This window comes from Chelonia mydas, chromosome 24, assembly GCF_015237465.2.
Source record: "Chelonia mydas isolate rCheMyd1 chromosome 24, rCheMyd1.pri.v2, whole genome shotgun sequence".
Lineage (NCBI taxonomy): Eukaryota > Metazoa > Chordata > Testudines > Cheloniidae > Chelonia > Chelonia mydas.
This window is the reverse complement of record NC_051264.2, coordinates 18,268,035-18,285,693: the sequence shown is the minus strand read 5'-3', so window position 1 is coordinate 18,285,693 and position 17,659 is coordinate 18,268,035. Positions and strand designations below refer to the sequence as shown.

The window sequence follows — 17,659 nt, the reverse complement described above, 5'->3', positions numbered from 1 at the left end:
AGGGTTGAGTCTCTCCGAGCTGGTGACCCCGGCTGACCCTGCAGCTGCCCAGCTGGTGGGGACGACCGGAGCCCTTGGGGCCTGTGTCTCCATCTGAGGGTGTTTAACCCCGGGTTTGCCTCGCTGGGTTTCCAGGCACAGAGGCAGATGCTGGCAGTACAGGGGCCGTGACACACAGCACAGCGGTCCCGAGGGCACCTAGCAGAAGGCCTTTCTGCAAAGCCTCCTGCTGCCACCCTGCTTATAGGGCAGAGTGTGCTGGGCTGGATGCTGTGTCCAAGCTCAGATACAGGCACTGCCTCGCCCCCCCTTGCCTCAGTTTCCCTCCCCCCCAACCCACTCCCTGCAGCTTGGCGCCCCTGCTGACCTCCCACTGCCCTGCTCCATGCTGCCTGACACCCCCTACCGACCCCCTGCCCCGCTCCCTGCCGCCCGGTGCCCCCTACTGACCCCCCACCCCGCTCCCTGCCGCCCCCTACCGACCCCCTGCCCTGCTCCCTGCAGCCCGGTGCCCCCTACTGACCCCCCACCCTGCTCCCTGCCGCCCCCTACCGACCCCCTGCCCTGCTCCCTGCCGCCCGGTGCCCCTGAGGACTGCATTGGGGCCAGCCTTGACCTTGAGGGTTGCGGGGTGGGGAGGGGGGCTGGGAGCCAGGACTCCTGGGTTCTTTCCCCAGCTCTGGGAGGGGAGTGGGGTCTGGTGGGTTGCGGGGCGGGGGAGCTGGGAACCCAGGGCGGGGGGGGTTTCCCCCGGGTCAGATTGGCAGAGACCTGGGGGGTGGGGGTTCGCCCCGCTCTGCAGTGTGGGGCACGGGGCACGCGCGGGTTGAACTAGGGGATTTGCTGTCCCCGGAGTCTGTAGCCGGGGCTGTGGGGCCGGTACCGGGGGGGGCTGCGCCGCCAGGGGGTCAGGCTGGATCCCGCGTCCCTGAGTCCGAAGCGGTGAAACCGGCTCCCCCCCCGCTGCTTTCGGTTTCAATCCGACTCGTCCCGTTTCCTGGCTCGGCTCGGGCCGCACGGCGCCGCTGGAGGGAGACGAGCGGACACCGGGCTCCCCGCGCCCCGGGCAGGTGGGTCCCGGCTGCTCCCGGCCCCCCGGGGCTCGGATCCACGGGGGTCAGGGCAGGGGGCAGCCATGGGCAGCGGGCGCCTGGGGCCATCGCCCGGGCACGGCGGCGGCTGCGGACGGGGGGTGGGCGCCGGGGCCGACCCGGGCTGGGCTGGGTGGAGTCTGGGGGGGAGATGGGGGGCTCCCCCGCACTGCAAGCCTCGGGCAGCCCGAGTGCCCCATGCAGGCGGAGCCCGGAGGCTGCGCCCGGCGTGGGCGCCGTGCCGGGAGTCAGAGCCAGGTCCGCGGCGGGCCGGGGGTGCCGGGGCACTCCGAGGAGAAAGGCTCCGGCCCGAGCCTGGGGACCCGCCGAAAGTGGTCGGGTCGCTTGCTGGATGCAAGGGGTGGCAGACACAGTCCCCCCGTCTCTCCTGGGGAGAGGGCTGATGAGTTAAGGCAGTCGATCCGAGCTAACCGGGTGTCCGGAAGGCTCTCGGTGCAGTTCCACCCCAGAGCTGACTAGTTACACTGGAGAAGAGGCACAGGCTGGTAGAGATGTGCTCTCCTCCTCTCAGAAGAGATAGGCCGGCTTTAGGAAGGGTGCAGAGAAGGGCAACTAAAATGCTGAGAGGTTTGGAACGGGCCCATCTGAGGAGAGACGAAAGAGGCGAGGACTTTTCAGCTGGGAAAAGAGGAGACTACGGGGGGAGATGATGGAGGTCTATAAAATCATGAGTGATGTGGAGAAAGGGAATAAGGAAAAGTGATTTACTTGTTCCCATAATATAAGAACCAGGGGCCACCAAATGAAATGAATGGGAAGCAGGTTTAAAACAAATTAAAGGAAGTTCTTCTTGACTCAGCGCACAGTCCACCTGTGGAACTCCCTGCCTGAGGAGGTTGTGAAGGCGAGGACTATAACAGGGTTTAAAAGAGAACTGGATACATTCGTGGAGGTTACGACCATTAATGGCTATTAGCCAGGATGGGGAAGGAACGGTGTCCCTGGCCTCTGTTTGTCAGAGGGTGGAGATGGACGGCAGGAGAGAGATCACTGATCATTACCAGTTAGGGTCACTCCCTCTGGGGCACCTGGCATTGGCCACTGTCGGTGGACAGGATGCTGGGCTGGGTGGACCTTTGGTCTGACCCAGGGTGGCTGCTCTTATGTTCTTATGTAAAATGGGGATTAATCTGAGAACTGGAAGGTGGGTAAGGAACTGGCTGAAGGGCAGACAGCAATGGGTCACGCTGAAAGGGAAACGGCCAGGCTGGAGGCAGGTTACTAGTGGCATTCCTCAGGGATCCATCTTGGGACCAACCTTATTTAACGTTTTCATTACTGAACTTGGCCCGAAAGGGGGGAGTTTGCTAATCAAGTCTGCGGATGACACAAAGTGGGGAGGCATTGGCAGTGCGGGGGAGGACCGGAATATCAAACGAGAAGATCTGGACGACCTTGTAAACCGGAGTAATAGAAACGGGATGAGATTTAACAGTGCGAAGTGCCAGGTCCTGCATTTAGGGACTCACAAGCAGAGGTGAAAGTGGGCCGATGTGGGCCAGGATGGCATACCAGTAAGAACCGGGGGGAAGGATAGCTCAATGGTTTGAGCACTGGCCTGCTAAACCCAGGGTTGTGAGTTCAATCCTTGAGGGGGCCATTTAGGGATCTGGGGCAAAAATTGGGGATTGGCCCTGTTTTGAGCAGGGGGTTGGACTAGATACCTCCTGAGGGCCCTTCCAACCCTGATATTCTATGATTCTACGAACCGGCCCCCAGTACCAGTCTGTGCACGCCTGACGGAAGCGCTTTAACACTGCTGCCCCTTTCGCTCCCCCCTGTGGTGACCCTACCGGCAGGGCCTCTGATGGGGGGAGAGCAGAAGGCGCAGTTACCCCTAGGCCCGGCGATTTCAAAGGGCCCGGGGCTCCCGGCTGCTGCTGCAGAGTCCAGGAGCCCTCGGCCCTTCAAATCACCACTAGAGCCCCAGGTCTCCGGCTTCCACCGCTGCAGCCCCAGGGCTCCTGCCCACTGGCTGGGGGAGTCTGCCCCCAGCCCCGCCCCTTCTGCCCAAGGCCCCACACCTTCCGAGGGCCCAGAGCGGCCCCCCCTTGCCAAGGATGCTGGCGCAGGGCGCCCCGGTAACTCCTCGGATTTACTTTCACCGCTGCTAACAAGAATGCTTTGCTCTATGTGGGGCCGTGTCAGCTGGAGGGGCCGAGGAGGAGAAACACCTGGGCGTGTCGCTGATCGCAGGCTGACTCTGAGCTGTGAGTGTGATGTGGCCGTGAAAAGGGCTAATGCCGTCGTGGGGTGCACCAGGCGCGGGATTTCCAGTGGGGACAGGGCGGTGTTCGTACGAGCCCTGGGGAGACTCATCTGGAACAGTGGGTGCGGTGCTGGGCTCCCGTGTGTAAGGAGGATGAATTCAAGCTGGGACGGGCAGAGAAGGGCCACTAGGATGATCCCAGGACTGGAAAACCGACCGTGCGAGAGGAGAGCGAAGAGCTCTGCTGGTTTAGCCTGACCGGACGCAGGCTGCGGGGAGCTCGGCTCGCTCTCTGTAGATACATCAGAGGGATGAACGCCACGGGGGGAGAGGAGTTATTTGAGTTCAGTGCCAATGTGAACCACGAAAACAAATGGATATAAACTGGCCCGGAAGTTTAGGCCTGAAAGGAGGCGAAGGTTGGACCGACCAGAGGAGTGACGTTCTGGAGCAGCCTCCCAAGGGGAGCAGTGGGGCAACACCCCGAACTGGCCTCACTCCTGAGCGCGATACGGGCATGCGGGGATGGGACGACAGGGCTGCCTGCAATGGCATATGGCCCATACCTGGCTCCTGTAGCAAAAATCCCCAAGGGCCGGAGATGGGGCACTAGCTGGGGAGGGCTCTGAGTTACTCCAGCGAATTCTTTCCCGGGGTCTGCCTGGTGGGTCTCGCCCACATGCTCAGGGTCTGACTCCTCGCCAATTTCCCCCCAGGCCAGATTAGCAGAGACTGGGGGGGTGGGGGGGGTGGCGCCTTCCTCTGCAGCAGGGGGCCCGGGTCACTGGCAGGTTTGAACGAGTGTCCATGGTGAAGTCTCTGTCACGAGGCCGTCCGTGACTCAGCTGGAGGTCGGGGTCTGTTACCGGAGGGGATGGGGGAGGTTCTGGGGCCTGCGAGGTGCTGGGGGTCAGACTAGACGATCGGGGTGGGCCCCTCTGACGTCAGTGGCGTCTCTGAGTACGGACAGACATGACAACTGTCACCCTGTCCAGCGTCCCACGAGTGACGTGCCCGGGGGTCAGAACACGTCGGTGTTGCACCTGGGCAGGGCTACGGTTTCGTTCATTTTCTCTCTTGACAGAGGAGGTAGACGCCGGGCTCCTGCCAGAGATTTCTAAGCTGTTATCTGCCAAAACACCACCGTTTCCTGTTGCCTAAGTAGCCCCTGGACTCACGGTCAAAGTTGTGCCCCTCCCCGTCCCCCCCAATCTGAAATAGCACCGGTGTGGGCCGGCCCCATTGGTCTGACTGGAGCCACCTCCCCAAATACAGAAATCAAACGATGCCTACGCAGGCTGGGGAGTGGGTGGAGGGCAGGGTCTGACCTGGCTGCCCTACCACCTCCCCCACCTGCTGAATGCTAACCCGGCCTCCTTCACCATGCCCCTAGCCCCATAGCCCTGCCCCATAGCCCTATCCCTAACCCCAGAACGCTACCTGCTATCCCTGAAACTCTATCCTCACCCCTTAGCCCTAACCCCGTAATGCTGTCCCAGAACCCCACAGCTCTACCCCCGTCCCCAGCCCTCACCCTAACTCAAACTCTCACCCCTTAGCCCTAACCCCATAACGCTGATCCAGACCCCTTCCACCGTAACCATATTGCTGCCCACTCTGGCCCCTGGGGGGTTAGACCTGACCCCGGCCAGTTTTCACTTTCAGCCACCACTTTCCCCAGGCATGCCCCAGGCTGGCGCTCTAACCACTGGACCGTCCAGCCTGTCCAGCAGCAGCCCCGCCGGGTGCGACTAAAGGGGCTCTGGCAGGGGGTCTGCAGCGATGCCCAGGAGCGCCAGGGCTTGTCTGCCCCAGGGTGAGCTGCCGTGGGCCGTGCTGGGGTCTGTACGCTGCACCCGGGGCGGGTGGAAGGGTCTCCCACAGTTTGGGGGGCCTGGCTCTGTGTCTCATCCCCTCACGCTGACCCTCCCTGCTCTGTGTCCCGCAGGCCCCCCCCCCGGCGCGATGGAGATCCCCATGCTGGCCCCCATCTGCCTGGTGGAGAACAGCCCGGCGGGGGAGCTGCGGGTGCAGCAGGAGGCGCTGCGGGTGCTGGCGGAGATCTCCCAGCCCGTGGCGGTGGTGGCCATCGCCGGGCTGTACCGCACCGGCAAGTCCTACCTCCTGAATCGACTGGCCGGCAAGAGAACAGGTGGGAGACGTGAGCCCTGCCCCTGGGCGGCAGGACTCCTGGGTTCTCTCCCTGGCGCTGGCAGGGGAAAGGGGTCTAGTGGGTCAGAGCGGGGGGGCTGGGAGACAGGACTCCTGGGTTCTCTCCCTGGCTCTGGGAGGGGAGTGGGTTCTAGTGGTCGGGGGGGCAGGACTCCTGGGTTCCCTCGCTCTGCGACTGTCCCAGCTCCACCCCTCTCTCCCCAGGGTTCTCGCTGGGCTCCACCATCCAGTCGCACACGAAGGGCATCTGGATGTGGTGCCTGCCCCACCCCCGCCGGGCTGGCCACACCCTGGTGCTGCTGGACACCGAGGGGCTGGGCGACGTGGAGAAGGTGAGTGGGGGCGGGGGGCAGTGTATGAGAATCAGCCAATTTGCAGAGCAGGATGGAACGGCCCTTGTAGTTCCCAGGGGATGCTGGGACTTGTAGTTCCCAGGGGATGCTGGGCATTGTAGTTCAGGGCAAGGCATGCTGGGAAAGGGGATGGGGTATTTAAGGAGCTCCCGCTGCTAAGGGACAGACTCAGTGAGCCCCATGTAGGGGAAGGAGGCTCTGTCTGATGTGGGGTGATGCCCTCTGAGAGTGCCAGTGCCAGGAGGGCTGGGGTTGCCGTGGCGGGGCTGGGAAGGGAGGCCCAGGGGTGTGGCTGGAAACACCTGTCGTGGCTGGGGAGAACTGTTGAAATATTGAAAATGTTCCCGTCCCGAATCGTGATGAAAAGTCAAAATGGGGGGAAAGTGTCAGGGCTTGAAAATCGGAAATGTGTCCTGGGTTCAGGTTACGCAAAAAAACGTGAAGAATTTTCAGACATTGCATTTTGATTGTCCACTTTTTTTTTTCTTTCTTAACTTGGTACAAATTTACCAAAACATCGGCAAGGAGACGTCATTTTACCTTGAGAAATGGAAAGTCTCCGTTTAGACAAACGGCCAGTCGGGCCCTTTCTACAATTCTGAAACTTTTTTCCCCAATAATTTTTCAAGTTGGGAAATATGCCTTAAGTGACCCTGTTTCGTGAGTGATTTTGGTGTCAACAATTCAATGTTCTTCAGTGACAATTTCCCGACCCGCTGTAGCGATGGAGGGCAGGCCTGGCATTCAGGAGAGCCAGGTTCAAATCCCTGCTCCACAGACCCCCGGTGTGACCTTGGACTCGGTTTCCCCACCCCGCCTGCCAGAGGGTGTGTGATGATAAATACATTCCATCTGGAGGGGGGCTCAGACACAGCCGATAAGATGGAAGGGCCGGTAACGCCAGCCACCAGGAGGCCAAATAAAGTTGGGACCCGAAAAATGCATGAGAGCAGCTGCAAACCCCACGCCCTGCAGTGGGGGCTGCTGCATCTGAACCCTGTGGGGTGGGGAGGTGCCGCCTTCCCAAAGCTTTAATGCAGGCACATGGGTTGGAAACTTACTTCAGTAAGAGAGGAGCAATGAGAGCTCCCACCTGCTCCCATGCCTCCGGGAGCTGGGGATTTCACGGGGAAATACACCAACCCTAAATAGTGACTCTCTGTGACAATGGTGCCTGTGGGAGCCAGCTGAGATCACTCAATTAGGGTGAATTCCAAACAGAACGGGGAAGACAAACTCCAAAGCTGGTGACAGGTTTCAGAGTAGCAGCCGTGTTAGTCTGTATTCGCAAAAAAGAAAAGGAGGACTTGTGGCACCTTAGAGACTAATCAATTTATTTGAGCATAAGCTTTCGTGAGCTACAGCTCACTTCATTGGATGCATCCGAAGAAGTGAGCTGTAGCTCACGAAAGCTTATGCTCAAATAAATTTGTAAGTCTCTAAGGTGCCACAAGTCCTCCTTTTCTTTTTCCAAAGCTGGTGGATATTCCAATATTTAGTTTTACCAATCCAGCACAAAACAGCCTTGGTAGGACCTCACTGGTTGCTCAGAAGTCCAAACAACGCAGCTCCCTTAAAGTGCCCAGCCTCAGGCTTCCAGCCAGGTACCCATGTCAAAATATGATGATTTCTGAAACTCTTATTTCATCATATAACAGAAAAAGTTCTTCTGATCCCAAAGGACCAGCCACATGCCCAGATCAATATATAACTTAGATCTTGCCCCAAAATCATGCTTATAGCCAATCTTTATGAACTAAACTAAAATGGATTGAAAAAGAAAAGAGAGAGCGAGCGTTGGTTAAAAGATCAATGTACATACAGACGTGAGGTCAGTTCTTGAGGTTCAGACACACGGCAGAGACGGTGAGCTTGTCGCTGCAAAGAGTCCTTGTAGAAATAGTCCGAGGTTATAGCCCAATGTCCATATTCAGGGTGATTCCAGCCAGTGACTGGGATCTCAGTTCTTATGGCTTAGGCTTCCCCTGCATGAAACCTTAAGCAGATCTGCGATAAACAGGATCAGGTCCCAAGGCTTTTTATACATCTCTAGCAGCCTCTTGACCATTCAGTCCTGGGTGAACAATAGACTTTTGATGTTACTCCTTGTTTTTCAAACACCATGGTAATTAATTCAAGGTAATTTGTCCATGAAGCTGTTCATACACAGTTTACCACAGACTTTGAAGAGACAGATAAACAATGCCACTTCTTCAAGGTGCCTCTAAAAGTTAGCCTTCCCTGGTGATCTCTGCAGCCACAGCCACGGTGAGAGACAGGAACTGTCTGGTCACCTGGTTTGCATCTACTAGATATGAGTAAACACACGTAGCTAGCGGTTCCCTCCAATTTCTAATCTACAGGTTTGCACTTCAAAGTTCTGGCCTAACTAGCACGGAATGGTCCTAATTATCATTGGCTCACTGTTCTCACCCGCCTCTATAGGTTGATTCTGGGTCAGCTGGCCTGCAGGGTGCTTAATTCTTTCTGGCTGTGGACGATACTTCAATGAGATGTTATATTATAGTCAGATAACGTCACACTCTCTGAGCTCCGGGAATGGGAATTCACTGTGGCCTGGGCTGGGACTCTGGAGAGCTGGGGGCTGATCCCCTGGCCAACCCTTCCCCGTGCCTCAGTTTCCCCCTCTGTGCCATGGGGCTGGGGATCCCGCCGTGCTCTGCGATGGGCTGGGAGCTCTGTGGCTGGGATGCACTCGGGCCGGTGACAGTGGGTGTCGTTCCAGGGCGACACGAAGAACGACACGTGGATCTTCGCGCTGGCCGTGCTGCTCAGCAGCACCCTGGTCTATAACAGCATGGGCACCATCAGCCAGCAGGCCATGGACCAGCTGCAGTATCCTTGCCTGGGGGCCGGGGCTGGGGAGCCGTGTCTGGGGGGTTTGAGGGGCCCCATGTCCCCACGGAAGGGCCCCGCGGTTCCTCCAAATGCTTCACCCCCAGCGAAATTGTGACCCACAGTGCAGGGTGTGCTCCATGGCCCCTTTTAATCGCCGCTCTGCATGATGGGGTAACAACCCACTACTGCCACCAGCTGACAGAGTCGCTCCTTCAGCTCCAGTGCTGCAGGGTTCTGCTCCGGAGCCTGGAGGTGGTGGGTTCGATCCCTGCTTCCGAGGGTTGTGATGGAATATCCTCCCCTTCCCCCGGTCCCTTCTGAGCCCCTGTTGCAGATGGGTAGGGGGGACTCTGAGGGAGTGGGACCTCCCTGCGTGGGGCACCGCATCTCCAGTTCCTTAGCCGGTCCCCAGCTATGTGACGGAGCTGACGGAGTGCATCAAGGTGAAGACGGCAGGCGAGGGTGGCCGGCAGGAGTGGGAGGATTCGGCCGAGTTCGTGCGGTTCTTCCCGGCCTTCGTGTGGGCCGTGCGGGATTTCACGCTGCAGCTGGAGCTGGACGGGCGGGAGATCACCGAGGACGAATACCTGGAGAACGGCCTGAAACTAAAGACAGGTAGGGGAGCAGTGCTGGCCCCAGGGTGGCGCCAGGGGGCGCTGGGCTGCAGGGGGTAGGGTGGGGCTCTCCCCTGGCCGTCAGGGCTGGCCCCAGGGTGTGGCTTTTGCTCAAGACACAAACCCAAGTGTGTCTGGGAGTTGGGGCGTTCGCTGTCCTGGCCACGTTGCAGCTTGGACGGTTCCCCAGCTCCCCTCAATCCCCTGTGGATAGTGGGGGTCTCTTTCCCGCAGTGGGGGAATCTGTCCAGCAGCCGCCGTGCTGCCCCCCAGAAGCAGCCACATGTCGGCGCAGGGCTGCTGCCCAGCTCCGTCTCCTCCCCAGGCAGCAGCCGGCGAGCCCAGCTCTACAACCTGCCCCGCGAGTGCATCCGCCAGTTCTTCCCGGCCCGGAAATGCTTCGTCTTCATCCAGCCGGCCGGCAGGAGGGACCTGCCCCGGCTGGAGAAGCTGCAGGAGGACGAGCTGGAGCCCGAGTTCCGGGAGCAGGTGGCCCGGTTCTGCCACCACGTCTGGGAGACGTCGAAGCCCAAGACCATCCCAGGCGGCCACGTGGTGACCGGGGCCAGTGAGTGTCGGTAGCCCTTGGGCCGGGGAGTGATGGGGTCAATGGGGCTCATGCAATGCTGGGCGGGATGAACCAAGCTGGGAGGGGGTCCCATGTGGCCAGCACTGGTGGGGCCAGCACTGGGGCCTGTGCCCAGCTGTGGGGTGCGCGGTTAGGAGGGGCGCTAGAAAATTGTCGAGGGGTGGAGAGAGGCAGAGCAGGGCCCCATGCTTGGGGGGTGAAGCCGGGCTTATCCCAACGAGAAACGAGGCACCAATTGCTCATGGAGAGGGGGGATTAGCGGGTATCTGGGGTGGGGAGCGGGGCACATCCTAGGCTCGGTGTCTGTCCTGCAAGGAGGGGCACGGAGCAGGTGGAGTCCTGGAGAGTGTGGGAGGAGCTGGGTGGGGACCTTACCCCTGCTCACCTTTGACCACACTGGCGCTGCCCCTGCCCCTCCGGCCATGCTGGGCCCCCTGGCGCTGACCCTGCCCCCTCCGGCTGCGCTGGGCCCCCTGGCATTGACCCTGCCCCCTCCGGCCGTGCTGGGCCCCCTGGCATTGACCCTGCCCCCTCTGGCTGCGCTGGGCCCCCTGGCATTGACCCTGCCCCCTCCGGCCGTGCTGGGCCCCCTGGCACTGCTCCTGCCCCTCCGGCCATGCTGGGCCCCCTGGCGCTGACCCTGCCCCCTCTGGCCACGCTGGGCACTCTGGCACTGCTCTTACCTCTCCGGCCGTGCTGAGCCCCCTGGCATTGACCCTGCCCCCTCCGGCCGTGCTGGGCCCCCTGGCGCTGACCCTGCCCCCTCTGGCCATGCTGGGCACCCTGGCACTGCTCCTGCCCCTCCGGCCGTGCTGGGCCCCCTGGCATTGACCCTGCCCCCTCCAGCCGTGCTGGGCCCCCTGGCGCTGACCCTGCCCCCTCTGGCCATGCTGGGGACCCTGGCGCTGACCCTGCCCCCTCTGGCCACGCTGGGCACTCTGGCACTGCTCCTGCCCCTCTGGCCACGCTGGGCCCCCTGGCGCTGACCCTGCCCCCTCTGGCCACGCTGGGCACCCTGGCACTGCTCCTGCCCCTCTGGCCGTGCTGGGCACCCTGGCACTGCCCCTGCCCCTCCGGCCGCGCTCGGCCCCCTGGCGCTGACCCTGCCCCCTCTGGCCGTGCTGGGCACTCTGGCTCTGACCCTGCCCCTCCGGCTGTGCTGGGGACCCTGGCACTGACCCTGCCCCCCTCCGGCCGTGCTGGGGACCCTGGCTCTGACCCTGCCCCCCTCCGGCCGTGCTGGGGACCCTGGCACTGACCCTGCCCCTCCGGCAGTGCTGGGGACCCTGGCGGTGACCTACGTCGACGCCATCCGCAGCGGGGCGGTGCCCTGCATGGAGAGCGCGGTGCTGGCCCTGGCGCAGATCGAGAACTCGGCGGCGGTGGGGGAGGCCGTGGCTGTCTACGAGGAGCAGCTGGCGCGGCGGGCGGCGCTGCCCACGGAGAGCGTGCAGGAGCTGCTGGAGCTGCACGCCCAGTGCGAGCGGGAGGCGCTGCGGGCGTTCATGGCGCGCGCCTTCAAGGACGACGACCGCAGCTTCCAAGGGGAGCTCATGGTACGGCCCCTCGCGCCGGCCCCAGGGGTTATGGGATAGCTGCCCCACTGCAGGATAGGCGGGACTGGGGCTCCCCTGCTCCCTGACCCCCCCTTCCCCGGGGGATCTCCCAACCCTGGTGTGATTGGTTCCCCCTGGGGTGCCACCTGGAACTGGGGTACCACTGAGCCCCCTGACCCACCAGCCTGGGCTCCCTCTCACCCTGTACAGCTGTGACAAGCTGCAAAGTCCTCCAGCTGTACTTTCCCCAGCATTCACACGGGGGGTTGGGGGGGCACACCCAGCTGCAGTTACACGCCGGGGCTCTGGCCAGCCCCTGCATGGGCAGGCTACTCCCAGCTCCTCAGCACGCACCCCCTCTGGAGCGTAAACCCAAAATCATACCGGCTTGCACTCTACGGTGAAAGCTCATAAAGTTCGCCCCCTCCCTCAACATGGAGAGGAATATGAAACAGCCTTTGCCCCTGAGTTAGGATTCCTGCACACTTCACTCCAACTCGCTGGTTTAGATAAAGCAAAAACAAGTTTATTAACTACAAAAGGTCGATTTTAAGTGATTATAAGTGAAAGCAAACAGATCAAAGCAGATTACCTAGCAAATAAACAAAACCGCAAACTAAGTTAATACACTAAAGAGATTGGATCTGAATTCGCAGACTCTCACCCTAAGGGATGATACAAGCCGGCTGCAGATCCTTAAGTGACAAGCTGCACTTGCTGACAGCTTGGAATCCCCAGGTGCTCCATCCCCAGGCCAGAAACCCCTTCAGCCTGGGCCCAGCACTTCCCCCAGTTCAGTCTTTGCTCCTCAGGTGTTTCCAGGAGTCTCTTTGGGTGGGGAGTGAAGAACCCCAGATGACGCCACTCCCTGCCTTATGTAGCTTTTACATCTGGCGGGAGCCCTTTGTTCCAAAACATGATTCTCAGACCAGTCTGTGGGAAAACCCTGACATCCCAAGATGGAGACCAGCATCATGTGGTCTTGTCACAGGTCCTTGGAGAGTCACAGCAGTCAGTATTTGGAGGCTGTGTGTAGGGTTCTCAGGAAGGCTCCCCAGGTGGGAGATAAACTTCTCCTAAGGCCTGTTGTTTTTTCCTAGTGGCCCATTGCCCTGAATAGGCCCTTCCCCACCCACTGTCTAGACTGAAAACGTCTTGTCCGGTGGGCGTTCCCCAGGTGTATCTACATTTGCAGGACAGACACATGGTCAATATTCGTAACTTCACATACAAAAATGTTGCATGCACACACATGGGATAACGGTTTTCAGCAAATCATCACTTTTCCAGGACACTGCACACGCCTTATCTTGCATAAAATACACCAAAATTATGCCATACTCATGTCACCCTAATATCCTGGAAGAATATGGGGTGCAGGGACACATTCGGCCCTGCTTAGCTGGAGACCCGAGATGCCAGGCCAAGGGGACCCGGCCCAATCTCCAGCCCCAGGCACATGTGGATCGGCTCACACCCCTGCCCCATTCAGGCCCTGTCATGGCTTGTACCTCTGCCCCATCTGCACCCCCTCCACTCTGGCTCACACCTGCCCTGTCTGTACCCACCACCCTGGCTCATGCCTGCCCAATCTGCACCCCCCACCCTGGCTCACGCCCACCCCGTCTGCACCCCCCACCCTGGCTCATGCCCGCCCCGTCTGCACCCCCGACCCTGGCTCACGCCTGCCCTGTCTGTGCCCCACCTGGCAGCGCCGCCTGGAGGAGCAGAAGCAGGAGCTCTGCCGGCGCAATGAGCTGGCATCCTCGGACCGCTGCACGGCCACCCTGCTGGAGCTCTGGGACGAGATGGACGACCGGATCAGCCAGGGGGTCTACTTGGTGCCCGGGGGCTACCAGCACTTCCAGGATGACCGGCAGCGGGTGGTGGAGAGATACCGGCAGGTGCCGGGGAAGGGGGTAAAGGTAGGAGAGGACTGGTGCCTGGCTCTGTGTGTCTTTGTGCCCCCTCGTTGTGCAGCCCAGGAAGCCCTGCTGAGAACCAGTCAACAGCTTCCCCCACCTGGACAGTTCCTGGATCCTCCCCAGAGTGGGGGCAGCATCAGAGTGTGAGCCTCCCCCCTCCCCCCACAGCCCTCCTGATTGCCAACGTGCCGGGGGTGCCTGGTTCCTGTGGCCCATCCAGCCCTCGGCCGCTCTGCTGGGGCTGCTGGCGGGGGTCAGTTATAGCCTGTGTGATGAGGCCGTTTGTCCTGTTACAAACCGGGTTCAGCCCCCAGCTCATCCGGAACAGGCGTCGAGGGTGTTGAGTGGAAACCAAATGCTGACTCTGGGGCTGGATGGGAGCTGGCGTCCCCGAGAGGGGAAAGGCCCCATGTCCCAGGCCCCGCCCCCCTGAGCCAGCCATTCCCTGCCCTGAGGCCGGATCAGGGCCCACGCCCCCTAGAGAGGAAAGGCCCTGTGTCCCAGCGCCCGCCCCCCTCGAAGCCAGCCAGTCCCATTACTCTCCAGTACCACGATCCAGAATCCTGACCTGGATCCAGCCCCACAGGACAAACCCCCTGACCCTGTGGCTCCCATTCTCCATCCCCAGGCCAAGGAGGTGCTGCAGGAGTTCCTCCAGTCCAAGGAGGACGTGGCCCAGTCCATCCTGCAGACGGACGAGGCCCTGACGGAGAAGGAGAAGGAGATGGCAGGTACCCACTGGGGGGACGTCACGCCGCTGGGCGGAGGGGGAGGGTGCTTGGGCCGCAGCCCAGGCAGGCAGAGTCACCATGGCCCTCCCCGTGCCAACCCACCTCTCTCTCCCTGTCCCAGCCGAGCGAGCCCGGGCCGAGGCGGCTGAGCGGGAGCAGGAGGTCCTGAAGCAGAAGGAGGCTGAGCTGCAGCAGAAGCTGGAGGACCAGGACCGCAGCTACCAGGAGAATCTGCGGCAGCTGGAGACAAAGCTGGAGGACGAGAGGAAGAAGCTGCTGGAGGAGCAGGGCAAAATGATGGATCAGAAACTGAAGGTACCAGGGTGCTTGGCGCTGCGGGGATGGATGGGCAGACCCGTCACGGTCGAACCTGGCCCCATGCTCTGGGGGGCTCCCTCACTTCAGCGGGATGTGGAGCTTGGGTGGTGCGGGGGCTGGCAGCAGAGCCCTGCTCTGGGCCCCCATTCCCCCCAGGCCAGCCCCACGCTGTTGCCATGACCTCTCCCTGCCTGTGGGGTGGGGGCTGTCCCATGGGGCGGGCTGGGGATCCCCCTCACGCTGTCGCTGCCCCCCAGGAGCAGGAGGCCCTGCTGAGGGAGGGGTTCCGGGAGGAGGCCGGACGCCTGGAGAGCGAGATCCGGCACCTGCAGCAGCAAAGTGAGGAGATCCGGAAGCCGTCATGGATCCAATCGGCGCTGGGGATGCTGGGCGACGTGGCCTCCCTCGTGCTACCCGGCTTCGCCGGCAAGGCCGTCGGGGCCATCACCTACCTCGTTCAGCGCCTGTTCTGATGGGGACCCCAGTCACCCACTCGCCTCTGTACCCCAGCGCCCGTTCACCCGCGGAACCCCCCGCCACAGGACGCCCTGCTGGCGAGCAGCTTAGTAACGTCCAGCAAAGGCTCCCAACCTCCTTGCTTCATGGCCGGGGCTGGCCCCCCACTGTCGGGGCCAGGAAGGAATATCTCCCCCACAAGGCCTTGTAGGGAGGGTGCATTGTGGGAGACGTGCTACCTCAAGATGCACAGGTGCTGTTGGAGAGGGATCCTGGGGTGGATGGGCTCATTGGCCTGATCTGTGGGCACAGCCCAGGTGAAGTGCCAGAACACTACACCTGGAAACCCAGCACTCCCCAGAGCCGAGGCAGCCTTCTCCCCAGGTATCTCCCCACCCCAGGCCGAGGGATGGGAGCTGGCGGGGGGGGAGGGTGCCTCTCTCCTTGCCTTGTAGCTGGTTGCCTTTAAACTCTGCAATTAAATAAATGTCCCCACGAACCTCACTGCTAATGTGTCTGGGGTCCCTTTGCTGCTCTCTGGTGACATGAATCGATGCCCCTGAAAGAAACGTGCGGGATGCCTGTGTGCTGGGATGAGCCGTGAACCTGCCTTGGCTGCCCTGAACTTCTTGCTGCCAAGGCAGGGTCAGTGCTGTGAGATTTTTAAGCAGCAGGGTGTCTAGTGGTTAGAGTAGGGGGCTGGGAGCCAGGACTCCTGGGTTCTCTCCTGGCTCTGGGAGGGGAGTGGTGGCTAGTGGTTAGAGCAGGGGGCTGGGAGCCAGGACTCCTGGGTTCTCTCCCTGGCTCAGGGAGGTGGAGTGGTGGCTAGTGGTTAGAGCAGGGGGCTGGGAGCCAGGACTCCTGGGTCCTCTCCCTGGCTCTGGGAGGGGAGTGTGGTGTAGTGGTTAGAGCGGGATGGGGTTGGGAGTAGACAGCCACCCGGATGGCAGAGCTGTGAGGGGCAGGAGAGCCCAGGGCTGGGAGAGCAGGCGGCTGTTGGTTGGTTGAGGGGCATCGGCACCATGGGCCCGTTTCCAGGTGCGGCGCCTCTGGGGCATCCATCTGTTTGGATTCGACAGCCGGGGACGCCAGCCCAGCCAGAGCCACCCGGCCCAGCGCTTTCTCGCCGGGACGCCTGTGTGGAGTGGGGTGATATCGGGGCTCCAGGGGCCTGCAAGGGGCATCTCGGTTGTTTGAAATCCGCCGACATAACCCAGAGGCAGAGGAAGCTGAGGCTGAGCCGTGGGCGCTGCCTGGTGGGGGCGGCGGAGGGCAGGTCGCCGGTGATGCCGGTCTCGGTGCCAGCTGCAGCTGTGGTCCCTGCAGTGCCCTGGCCATTGTGAGCCCCCCGGTTCAGCCTCCACGCCCGGCGATCAGGGGCTTGCTCGTTAAAGTGTCCTATTGCGGTGGCGCCTAGAGTCTGGACCAGCTCGGGTCCCAAGGACCCCTGGGTGGCCCCTGCCTGCCAGTGCCCGCAGTGGGGCTGGCACACTGCAGGAGCTGGCTACGGGCTTGCGGGCTGTGTATGATAATCAAGGTGGGCCATTTCCAGCACAAATCCAGGGTTTAACAAGAACGTCGGGGGGGGGGGGGGTAGGAAAAAACAAGGGGAAATAGGTTACCTTGCATAATGAGTTAGCCACTTCCAGTCTCTATTCAAGCCTAAGTTAATTGTATCCAATTTGCAAATGAATTCCAATTCAGCAGTCTCTCGCTGGAGTCTGGTTTTGAAGTTTTTCTGTTGTAATATCGCAACTTTCATGTCTGTAATCGCGTGATACACATTGTAAGGAGAGTGGTCACTTTAGATAAGCTATTACCAGCAGGAGAGTGGGGTAGGGAGAGAGAAAACCTTTTGTAGTGGTAAACACCCATTTTTTCATGGTTTGTGTGTGTAAAAAGATCTTCTGTACTTTCCACAGTATGCATCCAATGAAGTGAGCTGTAGCTCACGAAAGCTTATGCTCAAATAAATTAGTTAGTCTCTAAGGGGCCACAAGTCCTCCTGTTCTTTTAAAGTCTAGAGTTGAGGCATTAACACGAGGCGTTGCCCAGAAACAGTTAATTGCAGCAGAGAAAGGGAATCCTGCCACAGCTACAGTGCTGATCATCCCCCATTTGGGGAACTGCTTGAACCCCTTTTATTCGGCGTGGGCTTCCATCACCACGGACTGGTGCATCTGAGGAAGAATACGCATGGACTACTCCATCCCGCTGACTCAGGCTGGCCACGAGGGAGAGCTTGTTGCAGCCTGCCTCAGACCCTGGCCCCAATACCCCTCCTCCTCAACAGTGGTCTTCCTCGCCACCCTCCACTACTGCCCCCCCACCCCCACATGCTGAGAAGAGCAAAACTTCTGTCTCTCATCCAGATGACAGGACACACGCCCTGAGCTCACCCACCAAGGAGCCACCCCCCAAAAAGCATCCCCAGCGAGATCGGTGGCTTCCACAGCTTCTGCAGTGGGACCTGTCTCTTCTGACTGCCCAAGTACCTCGGTACCGGCAGGTCTAACGACTGTAAGAGGGCAGGATCCAGGGGGGCCGGAACCTTGGGGGGGGGCCATGAGGTCCCACGCCCTCCATGGCTCTGCCCCTGCTCCTCTTCCACAGGGCTGGGCTGTGGTTAGCTGCCCCGGGAGCCCGAAGTGCAGTGGTGAGTCCCACGGGTGGCCCCTGGTTCGCGTGCCATGTCAGTAACACCTCGCTGGTCACTTCCTCGGCACCAGCCATGATGTTACAGACCTCGATCACCCCCCTTCGGC

The 17,659-nt window shown here is 60.9% G+C and overlaps 1 protein-coding gene and 1 long non-coding RNA gene across 4 annotated transcripts; one reads left to right on the top strand and one right to left on the bottom strand.

Moving 5' to 3' along the window:
• Positions 1 to 842: 842 nt before the first annotated feature.
• On the top strand, positions 843 to 15,398 carry LOC102940780 (guanylate-binding protein 1). Of its 3 annotated transcripts, XM_037883667.2 has the most exons (12): positions 843 to 1,070; positions 3,261 to 3,322; positions 5,270 to 5,473; positions 5,698 to 5,825; positions 8,593 to 8,702; positions 9,118 to 9,320; positions 9,645 to 9,887; positions 11,184 to 11,464; positions 13,177 to 13,389; positions 14,018 to 14,120; positions 14,242 to 14,435; positions 14,696 to 15,398. In XM_037883667.2, exons 3-12 carry the CDS (start codon positions 5,287 to 5,289, stop codon positions 14,909 to 14,911), a joined length of 1,878 nt encoding a protein of 625 aa, XP_037739595.1. In that variant the 5' UTR covers positions 843 to 1,070; positions 3,261 to 3,322; positions 5,270 to 5,286; the 3' UTR covers positions 14,912 to 15,398. The 3 variants fall into 3 exon arrangements, with proteins under 3 accessions (XP_037739595.1, XP_037739594.1, XP_037739593.1); XM_037883666.2 differs by lacking the exon at positions 3,261 to 3,322 and having other exon boundaries at positions 844 to 1,070; XM_037883665.1 differs by lacking the exons at positions 843 to 1,070; positions 3,261 to 3,322 and adding an exon at positions 5,003 to 5,137.
• On the bottom strand, positions 11,969 to 16,578 carry LOC119564280. Its single transcript, XR_005223076.2, has 4 exons — positions 16,517 to 16,578; positions 14,223 to 14,372; positions 13,170 to 13,260; positions 11,969 to 12,647 (listed from the first exon to the last, which is right to left on the bottom strand). It is a non-coding gene; the product is annotated as an uncharacterized LOC119564280 (long non-coding RNA).
• Between the last annotated feature and the right edge of the window lie 1,081 nt (positions 16,579 to 17,659).